The following is a 26805-nucleotide window of genomic DNA, read 5'->3' on the forward strand; positions in this document are numbered from 1 at the left end:
CACAGATCCCTGTGGCACCCCACTCGTCACTGGCCTCCAACCTGACAAACAACCATCCACCATTACTCTCTGGCATCTTCCATTCAGCCACTGTTGAATCTTCTGGAATTTTTTGAGGATGTGACAAGTAAAATGGACGAAGGGGTGCCAGTGGATGTAGTGTATCTAGACTTTCAGAAAGCCTCTGATAAGGTCCCGCACGGGAGAATTGCGACTAAAATTAGAGCACATGGTATTGGGGGTAGGGTGTTGACATGGATAGAAAGTTGGTTGGCAGACCGGAAGCAAAGAGTAGGATTGAACGGGTCCTTTTCAGAATGACAGGCAGCGGCGAGTGGAGTGCCGCAAGGCTCGGTGTTGGGGCCGCAACTGTTTACCATAGATATTAATGATTTGGAAGAGGGAACTAGGAGCAAGTTTGCCTATGACACAAAGCTGGGTGGCAGTGTGAACTGTGAAGAGGATGTTAGGAGGTTTCAAGGTGACCTGGACAGGTTGAGTGAGTGGGCAGATGCGTGGCAGAAGCAGTGTAATATAGATAAATGTGAGGTTATCCACTTTGGCGGCAAAAACAAGTGGGCAGATTTGTATCTCAATGGGGTTAGGTTAGGTAAGGGGGGGGGAGGGGGGGGGGGTGCAGCGAGACCTGGGCGTCCTTGTACACCGGTCACTGAAAGTTGGCTTACAGGTAAAACAGGCAGTAAAGAAAGCTAATGGAATGTTGTCCTTCATAACAAGAGGATTTCAGTATAGGAGTAAAGTGCAGTTGTATAGGGCTCTGATGAGACCACATCTGGAGTACTGTGTACAGTTTGGTCTCCTAATTTGAGGAAGGACATCCTTATGATTAAGGCAGTGCAGCGTAGGTTAACGCGATTGATCCCTGGGATGGCGGGACTGTCATATGAGGGAAGATTAAAAATGACTAGGCTTATATTCAATTGAGTTTAGAAGGACGAGGGGGGATCTTATAGAAACATATAAAATTATAAAAGGACTGGACAAACTAGATGCAGGAAAAATTTTACCAATGTTGGTCAGGGAAGATATTACAGCAGTGCTTTGGCAGGATAGATTGGAGGGCTCATCTAGGGAGGCTATTTGGGTGGAACTGAGAAGTGGGAAAGGTGTAGCAACACTTATAGGGGTGTATTATAGACCGCCAAATAGGGATCGAGAATTGGAAGAGCAAATAAGTAAGGAGATAGCAGATATTAGTAGTAAGCACAAGGTAGTGATTGTGGGAGATTTCAACTTTCCACACATAGACTGGGAAACACATTCTGTAAATGGGCTGGATGGGTTGGAGTTTGTAAAATGTGTGCAGGATAGTTTTTTGCAGCAATACATAGAGGTACCTACTAGAGGAGGGGCAGTGCTGGACCTCCTGTTAGGAAATGAGACGGGACAGGTGGCGGAGGTATGCGTTGGGGAGCACTTCGGGTCCAGTGATCACAATACCATTAGTTTCAATATAATTATGGAGAGGGTCAGAACTGGACCTAGGGTTGAGATTTTTGATTGGAGAAAGGCTAACTTTGATGAGATGCGAAATGATTTAGAAGGAGTGAACTGGGACATTTTGTTTTATGGGAAGAATGTAGAAGAGAAATGGAGGACATTTAAAGGGTAAATTGTAAGAGTGCAGAATCTTTATGTCCCTGTTCGGTGGAAATGAAACAATAAAAATTGGAAAGAGCCCTGATTTTCAAGGTAAATTTGATATCGTTCGGAAAAAGAGGGAGATCTACAATAATTATAGGCAGCATGAAGTAAATGAGGTGCTTGAGGAGTATAAGGAATGTAAAAATAATCTTAAGAAATAAATTAGAAAAGCTAAAAGAAGACATGAGGTTGCTTTGGCAAGTAAGGTGAAAGTAAATCCAAAGGGTTTCTACAGCTATATTAATAGCAAAAGGATAACGAGGGATAAAATTGGTCCATTGGAGAGACAGAGTGGACAGCTATCTGCAGAGCCAAAAGAGATGGGGGAGATATTGAACAATTTATTTTCTTCGGTATTCACCAAGGCGAAGGATATTAAATTATGTGAGGTAATGGAAACTAGTAGAGTAGCTATGGGTACTATGAGTTTCAAAGTAAAAGAAGTACTGACACTTTTGAAAAATATAAAAGTGGATAAGTCTCCAGGTCCTGACAGTATATTCCCTGGGACATTGAGGGAAGTTAGTGTAGAAATAGCCGGGGCTATGACAGAAATATTTCAAATGTCATTAGAAACGGGAATAGTCCCCGAGGATTGGCGTACTGCGCATGTTGTTCCATTGTTTAAAAAGGGTTCTAAGAGTAAACCTAGCAATTATAGACCTGTTAGTTTGACTTCAGTGGTGGGAAAATTAATGGAAAAGATACTTAGAGATAATATATATAAGCATCTGGATGAACAGGGTCTGATTAGAAACAGTCAACATGGATTTGTGCCTGGAAGGTCATGTTTGACTAAACTTCTTGAATTTTTTGAAGAGGTTACTAGGGAAATTGACGAGGGTAAAGCAGTGGATGTTGTCTATATGGACTTTAGTAAGGCATTTGACAAGGTTCCTCATGGAAGGTTGGTTAAGAAGGTTCAACTGTTGGGTATAAATGCAGGAGTAGCAAGATGGATTCAACAGTGGCTGAATGGGAGACGCCAGAGGGTAATGGTGGATGGCTGTTTGTCGGGTTGGAGGCAGGTGACTAGTGGGGTGCCTCAGGGATCTGTGTTGGGTCCTTTGTTGTTTGTCATGTACATCAATGATCTGGATGAAGGTGTGGTAAATTGGATTAGTAAGTATGCAGATGATACCAAGATAGTGGATAATGAAGAGGATTTCCAAAGTCTACAGAGTGATTTAGGCCATTTGGAAGAATGGGCAGAAAGATGGCAGATGGAGTTTAATGCTGATAAATGTGAGGTGCTACACCTTGGCAGGACAATTCAAAATAGGACGTACATGGTAAATGGTAGGGAATTGAAGAATGCAGTTGAACAGAGGGATCTGGGAATAACCGTGCATAGTTCCTTGAAGGTGGAATCTCATATAGATAGGATGGTAAAGAAAGCTTTTGGTATGCTAGCCTTTATAAATCAGAGCATTGAGTACAGAAGCTGGGATGCAATGTTAAAATTGTACAAGGCATTGGTGAGACCAAATCTGGAGTATGGTGTACAATTTTGGTCGCCCAATTATAGGAAGGATGTCAACAAAATAGAGAGAGTACAGAGGAGATTTACTAGAATGTTGCCTGGGTTTCAACAATTAAGTTACAGAGAAAGGTTGAATAAGTTAGGTCTTTATTATCTGGAGCGCAGAAGGTTAAGGGGGGACTTGATAGAGGTCTTTAAAATGATGAGAGGGATAGACAGAGTTGATGTGGACAAGCTTTTCCCTTTGAGAATAGGGAAGATTCAAACAAGAGGACATGACTTCAGAATTAAGGGACAGAAGTTTAGGGGTAACATGAGGGGGAACTTCTTTACTCAGAGAGTGGTAGCGGTGTGGAATGAGTTTCCAGTGGAAGTGGTGGAGGCAGGTTCGTTGGTATCATTTAAAAATAAATTGGATAGGCATATGGATGAGAAGGGAATGGAGGGTTATGGTATGAGTGCAGGCAGGTGGGACTAAGAGAAAATAATTGTTCTTCACGGACTTGTAGGGCCGAGATGGCCTGTTTCCTTGCTGTAATTGTTATATGGTTATATGGTTAATGTTGGGCGAGTCCAGAACCAGGGGCCACAGTATTAGAATAAAGGGGAGGTAATTTAAGACTGTGGTGAGAAAAAACTTTTTCACCCGGATAGTTGTGAATCTATGGAATTCCCTGCCACAGAGCGCAGTGGAGGTCACTGGATGGATTTAAGAGATAGTTAGTTAGAGCTCTAGAGGCTAGTGGAGTCAAGGTATATGGGGAGAAGACAGAAACGGGTTATTGATAGGGGACGATCAGCCCTGATCACAATGAATGGCGGTGCTGGCTCGAAGGGCCGAAAGGCCTTCTCCTGCACCTATTTTCTATGTTTCTATGTTTCAATGTTTCTATGTTACCCTCTAATTCAGGCAACATTCTGGTAAAAGCTGCTGCACCCGCTCTAACCTCTCCCTGTAGCTCATCCCCTCTAATCCAGGCAACGTTCTGATAAACATCTTCTACTCCCTTTAAAAAAGCTTCTGCATCCTTTATGCATTGAGGCGACCATAACTACACACAATTCTCCAAATGCGGCGTAACTAATGTCCGAAAGTCTGCACCGTAACATTCTGACTCATAATGAGTGACCTAACATTGAATGCAAACATGCCATATCCCTTCGTTATAAATCAACCTTCTTTTATTGCCATTTTCGGACTTAGACCTCAAATTCTCCTGTACATCAATGCTATTAAGTTAAGTATCTGTATAGTTTATCTCACATTCAACCTCCCAAAATACATCGCCCCCACGCTTGCTCAGATTAAAACAGTCAGCAGCATCAATGACGCCCCTTTCACTGTAGTCGCTCAGCAGTTAAGATAATTGCAAGTGGAATGAGATCTGGTTTGCCTACACAGGAAACCCCTCTCAACTGCTCTCCGGTGGTTAACCCTGAACACGAACTTCCCCTCTCCGGTTCTATTTCCTCTCTGTGTTTCTGAGGCTTTTCTCTGAAATCTGCAGCAGAACACCTTCTACATATAACGTAAAACAGAACAGTACCAAACACCCCCTCCATCTTTGTATACCTGTTAACAGCACGGAAAGAGGCCTTTCGGCCCAAATGGCAATGCAGACAAACATCTGTCATCGACGCTAGTGCCACCTGTCTGCACTTGTTCCATAACCCTCTAAATCTAACCTCTTAAATGTTAATGTCGTACCAGCATCAACTACCTCCTCCGGCAGCTCGTTCCATACACCCACCACCCGTTTTGTGAAATTGTTACCCTCCAGGTTCCTGTTTAATTACCCCCATCCTCACATTAAGCCTATCTCTTTAGTTCTCGATTCCCCTGCTCTGGGCAAATGACTGTTCATTTAAGCGATCTATTCTTATCCATCTTGACAACATCCTTCCGAAAACATTGTGTGCAAAACTGAACACAATACTTTAAATTAGGCCTCACAAACGTCTTATACCAATGCAAAGAACCTCGCAACTTCAACACATTAGTCGGAAAGTGGGACCCACTCCTAGGCCCTTCTGCCTACAATGTGTGTGCGTAACAAGTCGCCAAGTTAATCTCAACTAATTTGCTAGCATATGATCCATATCCCAGCCCATTCGCGTGTCTATCCAAGGCAAATTCATCTGTCCCCGCCCCACGCCTGACACCCAACACCCTCTGTGTAAAAGCTCCCCCCCCCCCACCCCCCCCCCCCCCCCCCCCCCCCCCACACCCCCCCCCCCCCCCCCCCCCCCCCCCCCCCCCACACACACACACAACTCTTTGAAACTTGCCCCTGTCACCTCAGGTTCATTTGTCTCTAGTCAGTGATATTTCCATCCTGGGAGAAAGAAGACTGTCTACTCAATCTCATAATTTTAAACACTTCTATCAGGTCTACCCTGATCTTCCAACGTTCCATGGAAAACAATCCAAGGCTATCCCCATCTCTGCCTGGAGCTGAAACCCCCTGGAGTTAATACACCAGACTCTTCTCACGTACGCAGATCGAGTGTATAAATGTCCCCTTTTCCCAATGAAGCCAAGCATGCCACACGCCTTCTTCACCAGGATGGCACAGTGGCGCTGCGCTAAGTTTGCTGCCTACAGCGCCAGAGACTCTGGTTCGATGCTGTCTACGGCTGCTGTCTGTACGGAGTTTGTACCCTTTCATTGTGACTGCGTTGGGCTTACTCCGGGTGCTCCGGTTTCCTCCCAAATGCCAACGGCGTTAAGCTTTGCAGGTTTTTAAGAAGGAACTGCAGATGCTGGAAAATCGAATGTACACAAACCTCCTCCAACCTCAAATATTGCATCCGCTACTCTAGATGTCAGCAGATCTATATCGGTGAGACCACGCGGAGGTTGGGCGATCGTTTCGCCGAACACCTCCGCTCGGTCCGCATTATGCCTCATATTCCGCTTGGGGAGTCTGCATCCTGGGGGCATGAACATTGAATTCTCCCAATTTTGTTAGTCCTTGCTGTCTCCTCCCCTTCCTCAGCCCTCCTGCTGTCTCCTCCCATCACCCAGCATTCTGGCTCCTCCTTATGTTTCCTTTATCCCCGCCCCTCACCCCCGATCAGTCTGAAAAAAGGGTTTCGGCCCGAACGTTTTACATTCCTTTTTCCTTCATAGCAGCTCCATAGATGCTGCTACACCCGCTGAGTTTCTCAAGCTTTGCAGGTTAACTGGTTTCTGTAAATAAATGTTGCTAGAATATATTATAGCATCAATGTACAGTGATCGCTGGCCGACGCGCACACGTTGGGCCGAAGGGCCCCATTTCCACGCTATACCTCTAAACTAAACTAAACATCGCCCATCCACCCGACTCGCCATTTTCAGGGAACCGTGCTCCTGCACTCACAGGTCTCCCTTTTCCGCAACGCGGTCCGGGGTTCTACCATTTACAGTTGATGTCCTTCCCTGATTAAACATGTCGCAGTGCAGCAGAGTGGAGCAGCTTATCGGGTTGCTGTATCATTGCGCTAGTTCGACTCTAACCTCCGGTGTTGTCTGTGCGTGCGAGAACGTTCTCCCTTATCTGCGTGGGTTTTTTCTTGGTGGTCCTGTTTCTTCCCACATCACAAAGATATGCGGGTTGGCAGGTTAATTGGCCTCCGTAAATTGCCCCATAATATGTATGGAGTGGATGAGAAAGTGGGATAACGTGGCACTAGCGTGAACGGGTGATCGATGTCTGGCATGGACTCCGTGGGCCGAAGGACCTGCTTCCATGCTTTGGCTTCATTAAAAAAATAATATGAAGTACAACACTTCACCCTTGTCAGAGTTAAATTTCATTTACCATCCATTGACCCATCTTCCCAGAGAAATAGCTTCCGTTATTCCTAATATGGAGCGTCGGTCAGACTCAACTGCTTCCTACACAACAAACACTTCCGGCCATGTGACTTCTCCTGTCTTTCTGTAGCCTTGGTCGGTTGAATTATCTCCTCTAATCCAGAGGCACTCACTCAGTCCGAACACCTTCAGTTACAAGTAGAGAACTGAACGGGCCCATTGCCTATCCCCATTCTCACGAGCCATTCCTCCTGGGTTCAATATCCTCATAATTTCGGTAGAGCACGTTCTGTTGTCCGGGTGGACTCTGCATGTTCCTGTGTTAAGCATTGGATGGTCAACAGGATATCTGCCTCTGTAATCCAATCGATTGGCCATATGGCCTGTATCGATCAAAGAATCATAGCCACAAAGTGTACAGCATAAAACAATCCCTTTGTCCCGACATCTCCGTGCAGACCATGATGCCGACCTGAGCTCGTCATATCTGCCACGTTTGATCCTTTAATCGCTCTGAACCTTTCCTATGTACCTGTCCAGATATTTCTTAAATTGTATTTTAGCACTTGCCTTATCTACCTCCTGTGGCAGCTCGGTCCATATACCCGCCCTACTACGTGTAAAAAAAAGATACCCCACATATATCTTTCTCCTCTCACCTGAAATCCACGTCCTTTCAATCTGGATTGCCCTATTCGGCGAAAAAGACTGTGTGCACTTAATTATGTGTGACAATAGACAATAGACAATAGGTGCAGGAGTAGGCCATTCGGCCCTTCGAGCCATCACCGCCATTCATTTTGATCATGGCTGATCATCATCAATAAGTACCCCGTTCCTGCCTTCTCCCCGTATCCCCTGACTCCGCTAGTTTTAAGAGTCCTATCTAGCTCTCTCCTGAAAGCATCCAGAGAATCTGCCTCCACTGAGGCAGACATTTCCACAGACTCAGCAATATCTGTGAGAAAAAGGTCCTCGTCCCCGTTCGAAATGGCTCATTCTTTATTCTTAAACGGGAACATGTTTCCTGCCTCTAGCGTATCCAAACCCTTAACAAACTTATATGTTTCAATGAGATACCCTCTCATCCTTCTCAGCCCCAGAGTGTACAAGCCCAGTTGCTCCATTCACTGTGTGAATCTGTTAGCACGTCCTCTTGATCGATACATCTCCCTAAGATCATGTCTTAGCCTACTGCACGGCCAAAAACGTCGTAGCCTGCCCAATCTCTGCTTATAGCTCATGCCCTCCAGTCCTGGCAACATCCTCGTAAATCTTCTCTCCCCTTTTCCCAGCTTAATGATATGCTTCCTGGAGCAGGGTTACCAAAATAGAACACAATACTCCAAATTGTCCGTATCAATACAATTTCCCCAGTGAGGGATAGAGTGTTGGGCAAATCGCCTGTGGGCAAGGGGTAATATCTGAGGGGGGAGAGCGATAGCGTCGTACAACATTGGAGCAGGCCTTTCGGTCCAATTTGACCATGCCGACCAAGATACTGATCTGCGCACTATTGGTCCATATTGCTCTTCTTCTTCATCCGTATGGGGTACACAGCCCAAAGATGAAGGACAACTTGTTCTATTTGATCTTATCTGACTGCGCTCACCAGGCATTCGATGAAACACGGCGGACCACGTGAATGTTGCAATCTCCCACCCCCATATTGCTCTAATTCTTAGGTAGACACAAAATGCGGGAGCAACTCAGCGGGACAGGCAGCATCTCCTTTTCCTTCGCTGCAGAGATGCTGCCTGACCCGCTGCGTTACTCCAGCATTTTGTGTCTACCTTCGATTTAATCCAGCATCTGCAGTTCTTTCCTACGCATTTAATTCGCTCTAAACCTTTTCGTGTACCGGTCCAGGGGTATTTTCAATGTTGTTATATTATCTGCCTCAGCTGCTCCTCTGGCGGCTAATTCCATTTTCCAACCACCCTTCGTATTAATTCTGGCAGCTCTCAACTTAAACAAATGTCCTCTTGTTCTGAAATCCGCTACCCTGAGGAAAAGGTTTCGGTGCGCTCACCCGATCTTTCCCCTTCTTTAATTTATAAACCTCTGTAAAACCGCCCCCCACCCCCCGTTCCTGCGCTCCAATTAATAAAATCCACGACTGCCAGTTCCCACCAACCTTTGTGTGAAAAAAGTTATGTTTCAGATTCCTATTAAATCTTCTTTCCTCTCTCACATTAAACCTTTGTCCTCTGGTTTTCGATTCCCATAGTCCATGCAGAAGACTGTGCATTCACCCGATATCTTCGACTCATGCTTTTTCTACGGATCTATATTACCGCTCATCCACCTGCGCTCGCATGAAGGAAGTTTTCTCCTGCTCAATCCTTCAAAAGCCAAGGCCCTCGAATCCTTCTCTGCACAATTTTCGTTCCTATAACAGGATAACCTAAAATTGAATACAATATTCTAAATGCAGCCTCACCAACGACATACAACTGTAACGGTTTGGTGAATCTGTAGACTTCATCGGCACAAACGGTACCCAGACATGGCGCCGACGGACGAGAAGCCGAAGCAAAGAAGTGGAAGCCAAATAACCGAATGGAAACGAAGCCGAAACGCCAAATATCCGAAAGTGTACGAAGCTGAAACGCCAACTAACCGTAAGGGTGGGACGCCGAAAAGCAAACGAACCGAATGGGCGGGACGCCTGAAAGCCAACGAACCGAAAGCCTGCGTCGCCTAAAAGCAAACTCACCAAATTGCCGCTCTGCCGAAACGCCACCTACCTGAAAGGTGGCGTCGCCTACAAGCCAACGAACGAACGCGGCTCAACAGAAACGTCAAATAACGACATGACGTTGCCGGGGGGGCGGGACTTGTTAGCGATTGGTCCAGTCCCCCGCGTCCATCACATCACTGTGGAGGGATGAACATTGTTAGCCCCACCCGACCCATAGCCCGTCACAGTGCGGCCGCACGGGGGAGACGGGGCGGAGGGTGGCCGTGGGAGAGTGAGGGCTGCCCAGAGGGATGCGCACCTTCGGCCGCTCCAACTTGGTGCTTGGGTTCAGATTGTCCAGGCACCTATGGCTTGTGTGGGAAAATGACCCCCACCCTCCCACCGACAGCCCCTACTCTCCCACGGCCACCCTTGGCCTCGTCTCCCCCGTGGGGCCGCACTGTGACGGGATGTGGATCAGGTGGAGCGGAGATGTGTGACAATGTTCATCCCTCCACAGTGATGTGATGCGCGCAGGTGTCTGGATCGCAAACAAGTCCCGCCCCCCCGGCAACGTCATGTTCATTATTTGAATTTACTGTTGAGCGGCATTCGGTTCTTTGGCTTGTAGGCGACGCAGCCTTTCGGATAGGTGTCTTTTGGGCAGAGCGGCCATTCGATGAGTTTGCTTTTAGGTGACGTTCGGTTAGTTGGCTTTCAGACGTCCCTCCCTTTCGGTTAGTTTGCGTTTAGGCATCCCACCCTTTCGGTTAGGTGGTGTTTCGGCTTCGCACGCTTTCGATTATTTGGCGTTTTGGCTTCGTTTCCATTCGGTTATTTGGCGTCCACTTCTTTGCTTCGGCTTCTCGTCTGTCGGCGCCACGTCCGCACACGTTGTGATGTAAAACACAGTATTGGGGTTAACACAGTCGCCACCTTGCATTTCAGAAGGCATGTAGACATTACGGAAGGCTTTAATTCTGCTATTTTGTCTTAAGAACATGACCTCGCAACATCTGTGCACTCTGTGACTGATGAGATATTCTAGGTAGACAAAATGTACTGCAGGTAACTCAGCGAGCGGGCAGCATCACTGGAGGAAGCAAAAGATGGGCGAAGTTTCGTATCAGAACTCGTCTTCGGATTAAAAGATTCGGAAGGGAACTAGAGGCAGCAAATTGCCGGAACAAATCAGACCACCAGCAGATGACCGACAAGTGGAGCCCACAATGGAACATTCGTGGCTGCGGAAGATGTGATAGCAAAGGGATGTATGGATGCGAATTGTGGATCGAGTCGGACGACTAAAGTGGGGAAGGGAGGAGGGACGGATTGCAGTGGTTATTTGAATTTAGAGATATCAACGTTCATGCCAGTCGGTTGTCAGCTGCCCAAATGAAATATGAGGCGCTGTTCTCCAATTATCGAGGGGGCTCACTCTGACAGTGGAGGAGGCCCAGGACTGAAAGATCAGTAAGGGAATGGGAAGGGGATAAAATGTTCAGCCACCGGGATCTCGCGTACGAGAAGGCGGACTGAGCGAAACTGTACATCTTCGCTTGGTCTCGCCCTTTCTACACAAGAATAAATACTGTGACTGGTGTGTCAGAGTATTTTTTAATTTATTTTTTAATATATATATATTTTTTGAAGGAAGTAAGCAAGACAAGAAAAAGAAAACAATAGAAAGGGGAAAAAGAGGAAAAATAGATGGTAGAAAATAGAAAAACGTGAAGTGTGTATATAAAAAAAAGAAAAAGTGGAAAGTAGAAATAGGAGAGAAGGCCCCTTAAAAGAGAAATTTTCAAATCTTTATTCGGAGATGTAGATCTATCTACGGCATGAACTGAAATCAGCAATCTTTACGGTACCGCTGCATCACATGATTCCAAAAAGTCGATGAAAGGAGACCAACTCCTTAAGAATTGGTCATATTTATCTATTAGACGGAGTCTCATTTCTTCAAGGCGTGCTATGTCCATCATATTCCTAATCCACATTTTAACAGTTGGTATGGTTGTATTTTTCCAAAATGTAAGTATCAATTTCTTTCCAATTATTAACCCATAATTAAAAAAACCGTTTGGTCTTTATTTAAATTGATAACTTCTACTATTATTGCAAATTTAATCCATTCCGTTTTAGGTTATATTGTGGACTTGAAAAGCTTATTATAAAAGTATGATTTTAGTTTTAAATATTTGAATCAGCCTTAATATTCATTGCTTCTTCTAAAGGGTCTAAAAATATAGTGTGAAATCTATGTATATATTTCTTCATAAAGTCACATATCCGTATATATTTAAAATATTGATTATCCTTCAGTTTAAATTTTAATTTAAAATGTTGAAATGATAACAGTTTGCCCAATTCATACATATCCCCTACTTTCCTAATTCCCAGTCTATCCCATTGTTGATATGTTTTGTCGATGAGAGATGGTTTGAATGCGGGGTTGTTCAATAGTGGTGTTAGTACTGATAGATTATTTAATTTCATGGATACTTTTATTTGTTTCCAAATTCTTATTGTATTGTGAATAATTGGGTTCTTCTTATATATTATACTATTCAATTTTATCGGTGAGAGCAAGATCGTTCCTATATCGTGCGGATAGCACTCCTCTTTCTCCATTCTTATCCACTCCAACTGCTGAGTGGAACTATCCAACCAATACATTATGTTCTTAATATGCACTGCCCAGTAGTAATACATAAAGTTAGGTAATGATAAACCCCCAACTTCTTTAGGTTTACACAAATGCTTTCGTTGAATTCTGTGTGCTCTGTAATCCCATATAAAATTAGTGATAGTAGAATCTAGTTTTTTGAAAAAGTATTTTGGAATATATATTGGGATCGCTTGAAACAAATATATTAATTGTGGTAAGAAAGTCATTTTTATAACGTTAATTCTACCTATCAATGAGAGCGGGAGCGTTTTCCAAAATTTAATCATATCATTCAGTTTATTTAATAGTGGCATAAAATTGGCACTAAATAATGATTTGTGTCTTCTCGTAATTTGAATATCCAGATACTTGAATTTTTCTGTTGCAATTTTGAAGGGGAATTTTAGTAAGTGTCTCGAATCCTGTGGTTTTAAAGACATAATTTCGCTTTTATTCCAATTTATTCTATATCGTGAAAAAGAGCCGAATTCCTCAATTAATGTTAATAAGGTGGGTATACTCGTTTGTGTATTAGTAATATATAAAAGGATATCATCAGCGTATAATGACATTTTATTCTTTGAGTCCTTAGTGTTATATCCGTGAATATTCGGGTCAGAGTATTTAATAAACAATATTTGTCTTTACTCTCTGGCTTCCCATGCAGGACTGCCTGACGCCGTTCACGAACGCCAGCTTCTTCGAGGTGAGCGGGATGCCATATTGCGAGATGCACTATCACGAGCGCCAGGGGTCGCTGTGCAGCGCCTGCCAGAAGCCCGTCACTGGCCGCTGCATCGCCGCCATGGGCAAGAGGTTCCACCCGGAACACTTTGTCTGTGCCTTCTGCCTCAAACAGCTCTGCAAAGGGGTCTTTAAGGAGAACAACGACAAGCCTTATTGCAACGCCTGCTTCAACAAACTATTCCTTTAAACGCCAGTTGTCCCGCCGACGCTTCCCATCCCCCAGCTGAGCGCAAGCATAATCTCCTTCCCTTCTTCCATTTCACGACGACTTCGTCGCTCAATGCTCGGCATCGGATCCCGACCAAAATAAAGACGCGGAGAGCAACTTTATATTAGAGCAGGCACCGAGAGGTGCGGATACAGAAGATGAGGTTAGAGGAGGTGCGTAAACCTCTGCCTTACCATTCTCCGCGTCCCTCTCTCCCCTTCCCTCACCCTAGTCGCCCCACTTCTTCCACTTGTCGCATCTTGTATCTATGCTGTTAGCAAGCCATCGCGAGCCCCAAAGGGGTATTATTATATTATCTCCCGTACCTATCCAAGTTCTCCCGAGCCGCTGTTTACCCCGCTGTTACTGCGACACGTTGAAACTACCCATGTTCTCCAGAGATGCTGCCTGAGTTACTCCAGCACTTTGCGTTTATATTAAATATAACATGATTCAGCCATTTGGTACCTGTTTCATCAGTAACATCGGAGCATTTCCCTGGTATATCGCCAGAATCGTCAATCGTGACTAACTGGTATATGTACCGACACAGAACAATGGAATTCCTACGTGCAACAGGCCTGTAAACAGAATGCATTATAGTTTAGTTTAGTTTAGTTTAGTTTTGTGTGGTTTATTGTCACGTGTCCCCGGGTACAGTGCAATACATTTTTCTTGCGTGCTGTCCAGTCAGCGAAGAGTCTATACATGATTTCAACGATGCCACCCAAAGGTTGCTGTTAGAGGATAACGGGAATAACCTTTAGTGGAAGATACATTGCAGGAAAGCCCGGTTTAAGATTACAATCAAGCCATCCACCGTCCACAGATACAGGATAAAGAGGATAACATTTTGTCTATAGAAATTCTAGTAAAGTCTGATTAAAGATTGCAATTAAGCTGTCCACGGTGTAAAGGACAAAACAGTTGGTAGATAATAAAGACTGTAATATCACATTAGCGGAGAATTAGGCCATTCGGCCATCGAGTCTGATCCCCAATGAGATTATTTCGGATCTAATTTTCCCTCAACACCATTCTCCTGCCTTTTCCCCGTGATATTTGATGCCGTTACTAACGAAGAACCGAACAATTTATGCTTCAAAAATGCCCACTGGCGGCCTCCACAACTGTCAGTGTCAATGAATTCCACAGATTCATCATCCACTGGCCAAAGTAATTCATCATCAGCTCCATTTTAAATGTACGTCATTTGATTCTGAGGCTGTGCTTTCTGGTTGTGGACTCTCCCCGAAGTGGAAACATCCTCTGCACATCCATTCTATCCAGGCCTGTTATTATTCGGTAGGTTTCAATGAGATTCCCCCATCACCCTTCTAGACCCCGGCGAGTAGGGAGGGTCCCAGTGCCTTCAAGTGATAACTCTACGACAAACCAGTGATCAGCAGAATCATCTTGTTAAGCTTTCTCTGGACACTCGCCAACGATAGCACATCCCCCGCACATCTGGGCTCTATTACTGCTCACTATATCCAAATATGGCCTGACCAGCTCTTTATTAAGCGTCAGCATTACATGCTTGGTTTCATATTCCAGTAATTTCAAATTAATGCATTGATAGCATTTGCATTCCGTATTATCTACTCAACCTGCAAATTAGTCCTTTGGCGATCCGGCATTAGCACTCCAAATTCCCTTTGCACACCCGATTGCTAAATCCCCTCTCCATGTATATGCCTTTATTCCTTCTACCAAAGTGAATGCCCGTACAATTCGGTATGCTGCACTGCTCGTGACACTCCTTTATCCACACTTCCAACCTGTCGCAGCCATTCTGCGAACTCTCTGCTTCCTCAATACCACTTGCCCCTCAACCTACCTTCGCAGCATCCGCAAAACATGGCCACAAAGCCACCAATTCTATTATCCAGATCATTAACGTAACGTGAAAAGTAGTGGACCCATCAGCGAACCCTGCGGAACCCCACTAGTCACTGACATCCCACCGGAGAAAGGCACCCAATATTCCCACTTTTAATAATCTGCTAGTCAGCCAATCATATATACATGCTAGCAACTTGCCTCCAATACGTTCGGCATCCTCACGCGTGGCTCTTTATCAAAAGCCCTCTGAACATCGCAGTAAGCATGATCGACTGACTCTCCTGTACCTATCCTGCTTATTTTGCTTCCTCAGAGAATTCCAGCATAATAGCCAGGCAAGAACTTCCCTTAACAAAAAAGCATGCCGACTTCGGCCTATTTCATAACGTTGCTCCAAGTACCACGAAAGTTTATCGTTTATAATGCACTCTAAAATCTAACCAATCTTACTGAAGTCAGACTAAACTGATCAACTATTTCAATTCCTTGTGTCGCTCCATTCTTCCGTGTAAGTAGAGCTGCATTCGCGATTTTCCAGTCTTCTGAATCTATTCCCGACTAATAAAGCCTCCGCATTCGCCACAGCTACGTCTTTCAGAACCCTGGGGAGTGGTCCATTTGGTGCGGTTGACCTATTGTTATGATAAACAAATATTCGATAAATTAATAAACGCAATACTCGTGAAAGGGTACACGAAGTTACTCGAGCAATCAAAGTCCTTGATGCATAGTGAAGTCAGTGTTGTGCTAATGGTTGGGGAATAATCTACTTTTGGACTTCGTGGCCCCAATTTTCAGGCTCTTCTATCTTCTTCCCGAAGGTAGAATCTGGACGAGATCATGGCCAGCGTGGTGGGCTCCTTAATTATGTTTGGGCTCTTTTGAAACCTGCACATCTTGTAGATCCCTACGACAGTGGGAGATCAGCACGTGTGATGGACCGGGCATTGTCATCCAGCCTCCATTATCGAGACTAGATATAACCATATAACATATAACAATTACAGCACGGAAACAGGCCATCTCGGCCCTTCTAGTCCGTGCCGAACACTTATTCTCCTCTAGTCCCCTCTACCTGCACTCAGACCATAACCCTCCACCACTTCCACTGGAAGCTCATTCCACACAGCTACCACTCTCTGAGTAAAGAGGTTTCCCCTCATGTTACCCCTAAACTTCTGTCCCTTAATTCTCAAATCATGTCGTCTTGTTTGAATCTTCCCGACACTCAATGGAAAAAGCGTATCCACGTCAACTGTCTATCCCTCTCATTATTTTAAAGACATCTATCAAGTCCCCCCTTAACCTTTTGCGCTCCAAAGAACTAGTTCAACCTTTTTCTGTAACACAGTTGCAGAAACCCAGGCAATATTCTAGTAAAGACATGAAGGATGACCGAAGCATGCCGATAGACAATAGACAATACGTGTAGTAGGCCATTCGGCGCATCGAGCCAGCACCGCCATTCAAAATGATCATGTCTGATCATCCACAATCAGCACCGCATTTCTGCATTCTCACCATATCCCCTGACTCCGCTATCTTTAAGAGCTCTGTCTAACTCTTTCTAGAAAATATCCAGACAATTGGCCTCCACTGCCTTCTGAGACAGAGAAATCCAGAGATTCACAACTCTATGCGTGAAAAAGTTTTTCCTCATCTCCGTTCTAAATGACCTACCCCTAATTCTTAAAATGTGGCCCCTATTTCTGGATTTCCCCAACATCAGGAACATGTTTCCCGCCTCTAGCGTGCCAATCCCTTAATAATCTTAAATGTTTCAATAATATCCCCTCTCATTCTTCTAAATTCCAGAGTATACAAGCCCAGCCGCTCCAATTTATCAACACATGACAGCCCCGCTTACCCGGGAATAAGCCTTGTGAACCTACGCTGCACTATTTCAATAGCACGAATGTCCTTCCTCAAATTTGGAAACCAAAACTGTACACAATACACCAGGTGTAGTCTCACTAGGGCCCTATCCAATCGCAGAAGAACCTCTTTGTTCCTATATTCAACTCCTCTTGTTATCAATCCCAACATGCCATTCGCTTTCTTCACTGCATGCTGTACCTGCATGCTTACTTTCAGTGACTGATGAACAAGAACCCCCCTGATCTCGCTGTACTTCACCTTTTTCCAACTTGACACCATTCAGATAATAACTTGCCTTCCTGTTTTCAGCCACCAATGTGGATAACCTCACATTTATCCACATTAAACTCCATCTGTCAGGCATCTGCCTACTCACCCAACTGTCCAAGTCACCCTGCATCCTCAAAGCATCCTCCTCACAGTTCACACTGCCACCCAGCTTTGTGTCATCTGCAATTTTGCTAATGTTACTTTTAAATTGTACAATTGTACAATCACCCATACCAGTTCTATGTCATGCTGAACATTTGCGCTCGGTCCGCCCTTCCCTACTGAATATCCCGGTTGCTAACCATTTTTACTCTCCGTTCCATTCCCACACTGACCTTTCTGTCCCGGGCCTCCTCCTTTGCCAACGAGATGCTACATGAAAGCTGGAGAAACAACCCTTTAGATTTCGCTTGGCTAGAGTACAACCCAATGGTATGAACATTGAAATCTCCTATTTTAGGTAACCTCGAAATATAACCCAACCACCTTCTTCCTCCCTCCCTTGTGACCCACCTGGACCCCGACCCTTTTCGACCATCCATCTCTCCATCCCTGCTACGTAACTTCCTCCGACCTCACAGTCCACAACTCTTCAAACCTGTTATACACTCTCCATTTTTACCTCTGGCCTTTGCTCCAAAAAACACCTCGCCTATATCGACCTATTGCCTGCCACGCTTTCTCGTGCCTGTCCCCTTTTGTAGCTTCCGCCACCCCCACCTCCACCTACCCACAATCAGACTGAAGATGGGACTGAACCCGAAATATTGCCTATGCATATCCTGCCGTGATGCTGCCAGACATATTGAATAATTCTAACTCTTTGTACCTTTCCATATTCTGCAGGGATGCTGCATGACATGACATGAGTTATACTCGCACAATGTGTCCCAAGTTCTATGTAATCTCACGTTCTCTTCCATAGGAACCTGAGGGATACCTTTTTCATACAGATGGCTTAATGCGTCAATGGTTCATTTATTGTCACGTGGAGCGTGGACCGAGTTGGCAGAGGGGATAGTTGCAGCTGTTACATCACAACGTTAAAAAACATTTAGACGGGTACACGGGTAGGATGGGTTTAGAGAAATATTGGCCATACGCAGGCAACTGTACTTGATGCAAATTAGTCGACTTGGTCGTTTGGCCGAAGGACCGGTTTTCACGCTGTAAGGCTCTATGACTTTCCATAACACTGTGACATAATGAAACCCGAGGGTATCCCTTGCGGTCACAGCGCAACGTGCAAAAACACACACACACATAGATTGCACCCGAGGTCATAATCGAACCTGTGTCCTTGTCGCAGTTAGGCAGAAGCTTTACGAGCAGCGCCATTGCGTCGCCAAGGTGGTGGTGTGGTCTGTGTAAATAATTAGAAAAGGCGCCCTAGATATGTTGACGCGCGATCGCGTAGTTAGTTTACTTTGTGCCAATATAAAGTTTGGCCTCCTTTTCTTAGAAGACAATTGGTGCGTTAATGTTCCTCTTAAATCCAAGATGCTGCCAGCTCTGGCAACGCCCGTGTAAATCGCCTCTGATCTTGTTCCAATTGATCGCATCCCCAGCCTTAACTGGTGACTTGAACCGTGCAAGTGAACGAAAGGTCCAACTGCAAGTAAGACATCCATTGTTACTTTTCCGGACATATGTCAATAAAACTGTCTTTACGTTTGACTAGATGTCTATTTTATTTTAGTTTAATTGGGTTGAGTTTAGTTTGGTTGAGTTAATAACGTTTAGCTTGGTTTAGTTTCGTTTTTTTTGTTTTGTTTAGTTTATTTCCTCTCAGTTAGTTTTGAGTTCAGTTGACTTTTTTCAAGTCAAGTCCAGTCAAGTCAATGTTATTTCTATAGCACATTTAAAAACAATTCTCGTTGACCAAAGTGCTTTATATCAGGGCAGGTACTAACGTGCTACATACAGTGGTACATAGATCTAACAATACATACATAAATACATACATACAGCGCTCCCTCAGAGGACCTCAAGAAACGCATGTGAGTAGAAATAGGTTTTAAGTCTAGACTTAAAGGAGTCGATGGAGGGGGCAGTTCTGATGAGAAGAGGGATGCTGTTCCACAGTCTAGGTGCTGCAACCGCAAACGAGCGTTCGCCCCTGAGCTTATACCTGGACCGGGGGATAGTCAGTAGCCCCAAGTCGGCCGACCTGAGGGACCTGGAGGTAGAATGGTGGATTAGCAGATTTTGTCACGTACGGTGAGAAGCTTATTTGTTGCGTGCTATCCAGTCAGCGTGAAAACAACTATTGGTGATTACAATCAAGCCGTCCACTGTGTGTAGATACAGGATAACGGCAATAAGGTTCAGTGCAAGTCAAATAAAGGCCGATTAAGAAAGTCCTAGGGTCCACAATGAGGTTAATGGTAGCTCAGTTCCGCTCTCTAGCTCCTGAGCGGACGTCTCAATTGCCTGATAACAGTTGAGAAGAAACTCCCCCTGAATCTAGAGGTATGCATTTTCACACTTCTGCACCTGTTGCTTAATACGAGAGGAGAGAAGCGAAAATGTCCGAGGTGAGACTTGTTCTTAATTATGGTGGCGGCCTTGTCGAGGCAGCCTGAAGTGTATTTTGTGTCAAAGGAAGGGAGGTGGATTTGGGTTATGATCTGGTCAGCATCCACAACTCTACAATTTCTCGCAAACCATGCTGTGATATATTCCCACAAAAATGCTTTCTACAGTGCAGAAGGTCTCAATGTCACCAATTTCCTTGTGTACGTTCACCATCGATCGGGTTGGCATTAAGAAAACCATATTCGTTTCCCTGTTGAACCACCCCCTCACGTTTATTTAACTGCCTGTTGGACGGTCCAAGCAGATTGTTCTCGGCGTGCTATATTGAATAGCATTAACAATGCTGCTGGTAACTGTTTGAGCACGGTTCATTGTTTCACGACAGGCTATCAACAATCGTGAAGGGGAGCAGTTTTGCCATCTGTTCTAACCAACAGCCAAGTATGCATTTCCCAGGTGTACAGAGGCAACATCATCTGCCCACGCGTTCAACGTGACCTTTGAAGAGCATTTGACATTTATTGCACAATAGACGCCATCCATCAAAAGCCAGAAATTGGCTCCGATTTCCCTCACTGGTCTCTTAGACCCGGGAGTAAAATAACGGCCTGACTCGTTGGAGAATACAATTCATACTGACATTACATGCCTGCAACATCACCTACATGTGACATTTGTCTGATAGAACGCAGAATAGGGCAGCGGATCTGTGTCGCCCGTAATGCCGAAATAAACCTATCCTTATACTTGTGCATGGTCCATATTTATCTCTATTTTTCTCCTTGACCAATTGCCTCTTAATAGTCGCTCTCATGTGTGATTCTACCACAACCACCAGGATATGAGTATAGTAGAGGTTCTTCTGCAGTTGTACGGGGCTCTGGTGAGACCACATCTGGAGTATTGTGTGTGGTTTTGATCTCCGAATTTGAGGAAGGACATCTATGCTATTGAGGCAGTGCAGCGTAGGATCACGAGGTTAATCCCCGGGATGACGGGACTGTCATTTGAGGAAAGATTATAAAGACTGGGCTTGTATTCACTGGAATTCAGAAGGATTAGAGGGGATCTTATAGAAACGTATAAAATTATAAAAGGGTTCGACAAGCTAGATGAAGGAAGAATGTTCACAATGTTGGGGGAATCCAGAACCAGGGTCCACATTTCAAGAATAAAGGGGACGCCATTTAAAACTGAGATGAGAAAAAACTTTTTCGCCCAGAGAGTTGTGAATTTGTGGAATTGTGTGCCACAGAAGGCAGTAGAGGCCAACTCACTGGATGAATTCAAAAGAAAGTTAGACAGAGTTCTAGGGGTTAGCGGGACCAAGGGATATGAGGAGTAGGCAGGCAAAGATTACCGATTGCGGATGATCAGTCATGATCACAATGAATCATTCTCGCCATTTGGCTCGAAGGGCCAAATGGCCTCCTCCTGCACCTATTGTCTATGTTTCCATGTTTAACCACTGACATCGCGCGCCAGGCTCCCACCACTATCTATGTAACAGTCTTGTCACGTATACCTGCTTGAATTTGACACCCCCATCCCTCCACCAGCTAGTCATCGATATTTACAACCAAGCGAACGATTGTATTTCCACCGTAGCGACCAAAAACTAATGGTCGTATTATAAAACATTTGGATAGAATTATGCATATGGTGGCTCAGTGGCGCAGCGGTAGAATTTCTGCCGACAGCACCAGAAACCCTGTTTGCATCCTGACAACACGTGCTGTCTTTCTGGACGGTGTTTGTACGTTCTCCCTGCGTCCGCGTTGATTTTTTATCTGGTTTCCTTGCACACTCCAAAGAGGTGCAAGTTTGTAGGTTAAATGGCTTCTGTAAATTCCAAATTTTTCCGAATGTGCCGTGTGTACGCAGTGATCACTGGCCTGCCCAAAGGGCCTCTTTCCACGCTGTATCTTTAAAGTCTAAATTATGTAGGAACGGTTTTTAGAGATACGAGATTTGGAACGACCTCATAACGCGAACTTGATCGGCATGGCCAATGTAGGCCGAAGGGCCTGGTTCCGCGCTGTGTCAATAAAGTCCAAAGTAAATTCTATTGTCTTTAGGAAGGGGTTAGAGAGAAACGGGAGCAAATGGGATGACTCAAGTATGCGAACTTGGTGGCATGGCCAAGGTTGAGCGAATGGCCTATTTTTCTTCCGTTCAGCTTTGTAACTCTATGAGTCAACTAAACCATTGGAAAACTATTTCAAACAGTGTTATACAGTTAATAGTATTTGTGAAATTAGACAACTGTATCTACATATTTACCAATACTCATCGCTACTGGAATATAGACTCATTATGGGTGTTGTTGATAACCCATCCATGTTCTCCAGACATGTTGTCTGACCCGCTGAGTTACTCCAGCACTTTGTCGCTATCCGTTTTATCTAGAGATGCTACCTGACCCGCGGAGTCACTCCAACACTTTGTAGCTATCCATATTCGCCCAGATGCTGCCAAACATGCATAGCTACTCCAGCAGTTTGTACCTATCCATGCTCTCCAGATCTGCTGCGTGACCCGCTGAGTTACTCCAGCGTACTGTACATATTAATGTTTCCAGAGATACTGCTTGAAACGTTGAGTTTCTCCAACATTTTGTGTCCATCTTAGGTATAAACTAGTTACTTTTTATTACATTGTAGGTGTTAATTGCCCAGCCCGCCTTTACTCACGACCATCCAACGCAGCCGAGAACATTCTCAAAAAATGCAACAAGGAAGACAGCGTTGACGATTAATAATTTTTTATTAAATCCAGACTTCGTGAATATATGGCTACAGGATGGGTGGACTGCTATTCAGTTGAGTTACATTAGGCAGCCTCGGCCTGAATCCTAAATCAACAGTCGAAATGGATGCTATCGGATCAGAGGGCTCTGTAACAATAGGTGCAATCTCTACAAATACAGTTGGTCTAGCGGCAGTTGGCACTGACTGTTCAGTGACAACAGACAGGCGCGGCCCGGTATATACAGACACAGTTGGAGTTGATACAGTTGGAACATCGGGCAAACCGGCTCCCGTCCCTACAGGCACAGTCGGCGCGGTGAAAAGAGGGGCAAAATCTTCAGTTACATGAGACAAGCGCGGTCCGGTGTCTACAGACACAGACGGAGGGAATACAGTAGGAATAGTCGGTTCAGCAACAACAGACAGACCGGCCCCGGTCCATTCAGGCACATTAGGAGTGGTTAAAGAAGGGACCATCCGTTTTGTTACAACAGGTAGACGTGGTAAGGTCTGTATAGACAGAGTGGGGGGTGATACAGTTAGAATAGTCGGTTCAGTAACATCAGACAAACCGGCTTCATTCCTAACAGTCATAGTCCGAGTGGTTAAAGGAGGGTCAGAATGTTGAGTTACAACAGGCAGACGCGGTCGGTTACCTATATTCACACTTGGAGTGGTCACAGTTGGGATAGTTGGTTCACTTACAACGGATAGACGGGGCCCGGTCTCAATTTTTACAGCAGTAGTCGTCATTATAGGGACCGTGTGGCCAGTTGCATCAGACAGACCTCGCCCGGTTCCTGCAAGCACCGTTGGTCTGGAAGTAGTCGGGGTGTTTGCTTGAGTTACCACAGACAGACGCGGCAAGGTCTTCACATTTACAGTCGATATGGATGAGGTTAGGATATTCGGTTCAGTTGTGATAGTCAGACTGGGTCCGGTCTGCATGGACACGGCCATAGTGGAAACAGGTAAACGTGTCGGTACAGTTACAACAGACACAGTGGCCGCTGTCTGTATATTCACAGCTGGAGTGGACGCGATGGGCACAATGTGATCAGCAACAGCAGACAGACGCGGTCCGGCCTCTAATTTCACACTCGACATGGTTGGGACGTGCGTTTCAAATACCGCAGCCAAACCAGAACGGGTCGCTACGGAAACAATCTGATCGGATGCAGTTGGGACGCCAAGTCTAGTTACAATGGACAGGCTGGGCCCGGTCGCTGCAGGCACGGAGGCTCTCGTCGCGTTAGAGGGTGTGGGTTCAGTTGTAGAAACCAAGCGGTGTCCCGTTTGTGTGGACACAGTAGCGATGGTCACGGACGGGGCATTGCCTTTAGTTACGAAGGACAGTCGCGACCCCGTATCGGTCGAACTGGGCATTGTAGAGGCAATATTGGTAGTTACAATAGAGATACTCGGACCGGCCCCTGCAGCAGCCGGTTGATTGGATGAAATTGGGACCCTCCGCTTGGTTACAACAGAGGTTCCAGGCCTAGGGCCTTCTATCAATGCAGTGGTCACGGTAGTGTCAGCCCGTTCTGTTGGGTCAGTAGCTTCAATGGACAGTGTTGGGGCGATCGGTACAGAAATTCTGGTAAAGTTAGGACTATTCGGTTTAGCTACAGAGACCAGTTCCGGCCCGGTCCCTGCAGACGCGGTCTGACTTTTCATGATCGGGGCAGTTACAAAGGACAGTCGTGGGCGGGTCTCTATTGGTACAATCTGCCCACTCATGGTTGCGATATCAATTTTCTTTGTTGTAGAGACTCGCGCGCCGGTCCCGACATTCAAGGTCTGTCCGGGCGAAGTGGAAACATTCAGCTTAGTTACATAAGACATTCGTAGCCTTGTCCCTGTCGATGCAATCGTCCCGGTCACAAATGAAGCATTCTGGTTGTTTACGGTGGACGCTCGCGTTCCGGTCCCTACAGAAACTGTGGCTCTGGCCATGTTTGGGACGGTGGATTTAGCTACAGTGGGTAGTCCCGGTTTTGTCACAGCAGACAGTCGAGGCCCATTTTCGATCGGTACAAACATTCCAGCAAAAGTAGGGCCAATCGGTTTAGTTACAGTGCCCAGACCTGGTCCGGTTCCTGTAGACATGGTTAGTCTTGTCACGGTTGGGGTAGTGTGGTTCTTTACAAAGGACGGTCGTTGTCCGGTTTCTATCGGTACTGTCGATGTGTTCACAGTTGCGAGATTCAGTTTCGTTGCAGTAGAGAATCGCGCTCCGGTCGCCACAGTTACGGTGCGTTTGGTCGAAGTGGAGACATCGGGTTTAGTTAGATTAGACATTCGCGGCACAGTCCTTATGGGTGCATTGGGCCCGGTCACAAATTGGACATTGGGGATATTTATGGTGGAAGGACTCGGTCCGGTCCTTATATAAACTGTGGTTCTGCTCGTTGTTGGATCATGGGGTTTATTTAGAGTAGTCGTTCCCGGTTCAGTTACAATAGGCAGGCGCGGCCCGCTTTCGATGGGCACAGTCATTCTGGTAAAAATAGGGCTAATGTATTCAGATACAGAGGCCAGGCCCGGTGCAGTCATTGCCGACACGGTCGGCCTTTTCACAGTTGGGGCAGCATGGTCAGTTTGATGGGACAGCCGTGGCCCGGTCTCTACCGGTACAGTGGCCTTGGTTAGATTTGGCACATTGGATTTATTTATGGTAGACATTCGCGGCCTGGTTGCGATAGAGACTGTGGCTCTGCTCGCGGTTGAAATACTGGTTGTAGTTACAAAAGACATATACAGTCCTGTACCTACGGACACAGTGGATTTAGTCACAATAGGGACATTGGATTTAGTTACGGTGGGCAGACTCGAGCTGCTCGTAATCGGTACTCTGGGTCTGGGCACAGATAGGACGTTGGGTGCAGTTACAAGAGACAGACGCGGTCCGGTACCTACAAATACAGTGGATTTAGATATTGTAGGGACAATGGGTTTACTTATGGTAGACAGTCCCAGCCAGGTCCATATCGGTACCGTGGGTAGAAGAAGCGAAGTACGCCGGGATGTAGCATGGGCCGTGCTGGCATGATGTCCAGTGTGTGTAGAATGCGATGGAGAAGTCTGCACGAAAGCTTTGGGATCGGGCAACGGAGTTGACGTTGTTCCCCTCGACGACGTCGTCACAATTACCATATGTCGACTTGTCACCGTGGAAATGATAGGATCCCGCGCTGGGGCGTCACTGGGCGTCGAAAATATCTCTGTGATGGAGCTTGGTCTCTTCGGTGTTGTATCCAAACCTAGTTGGAGAGTTATAGCAAATTAGTTATTTGAAGCGTTTCGTTGGACTCAGTTATCCCACACTTTGGGCAATTTAGATTTTGTACTTTAGAGATACGGAGTGGTACGAGCGAGAGGTTGGGCATTCTATGACTTTACTCCTTGGAGCTCAGGCAGAGGGATGATCTAACAGAGGCGTATAAAATCATGTGATGAATGGAGCAAGTAAGCCCATTATTTCTGCCGAGTTGGGGAATGGCGAACTAGAGAACACAGGCTTAAGATAAGGGGGACGGCAGGTTAATAGGGAACCTGAAGGGTAACTTTTCAACGCAAAATGGCGGTTTGTGTATGGAACGAGCTGCCAGAGAAGGTACTTGAGGCAGGTACTATCGCAACTTTTAAGAAACAATCAGACAGGTACATAGATACGATAGGTTTAGATTGATGAATTCCAGAAGCAGGAAGGTGGTACTAGGGTAGATGGGACAGGTTAGTTGGCCTGGGCAAGCTCGGCCGAAGGAACTGTTTCCGTGCGGTATGACTGTAACAATAGTTGTTGAGGTTGGGCAGTATTCAAGAGCTATTCTATTAATCGGAGGAACTGTGGCGAAGTGGGAGCGCTGTTGCCTTACAGCGCCTGGGACCCGGGTCTGGTGCTGTCTGTACGGTGCTGTCTGCACGGTGCTGATCGCGGGTTTGGACCTCCTTCTTTTGACCACGTGGATTTTCGACGAATGCTCAGGTTTCATCCAACACTCCCAAAACGTACAGTTTTAGAGGTTAATTGGCTTCGGAATATTGTAAATGTCCTTAGTGTGTAGGAGAGTATCCCACGAGCATGCGACTTGCATGCGGCAAGCGCGACCAACCCGGAAGCGGGGGCCGGGCGGAGGTCGAGTGAGTGACGTGAAGTTCGAGGAAGTCCGCGGGAAGTTCGCGCGTGACGTAAGGCGTCAAGACGTGCGACCGGCGTCAAGACGCTGCGTATGTCCGTCGAGCCGGTGCGTACGGCGTCGAGG

The 26805-nt window shown here is 45.8% G+C and overlaps 1 protein-coding gene across 1 annotated transcript in view; it reads left to right on the forward strand.

Moving 5' to 3' along the window:
* The window catches only part of LOC116988709 (leupaxin-like), a 53111-nt gene extending 39395 nt beyond the window's left edge, over positions 1 to 13716 (forward strand). Inside the window, exon 9 of the mRNA XM_033045549.1 lies at positions 12972 to 13716. Coding sequence (XP_032901440.1) covers positions 12972 to 13238 — 267 coding nt within the window. The 3' untranslated portion in view covers positions 13239 to 13716. The remainder of the gene's footprint in view (positions 1 to 12971) is intronic.
* The last annotated feature ends 13089 nt before the right edge of the window (positions 13717 to 26805 follow it).

This window comes from Amblyraja radiata, chromosome 28, assembly GCF_010909765.2.
Source record: "Amblyraja radiata isolate CabotCenter1 chromosome 28, sAmbRad1.1.pri, whole genome shotgun sequence".
In the NCBI taxonomy this organism is placed as follows: Eukaryota; Metazoa; Chordata; class Chondrichthyes; order Rajiformes; family Rajidae; genus Amblyraja; species Amblyraja radiata.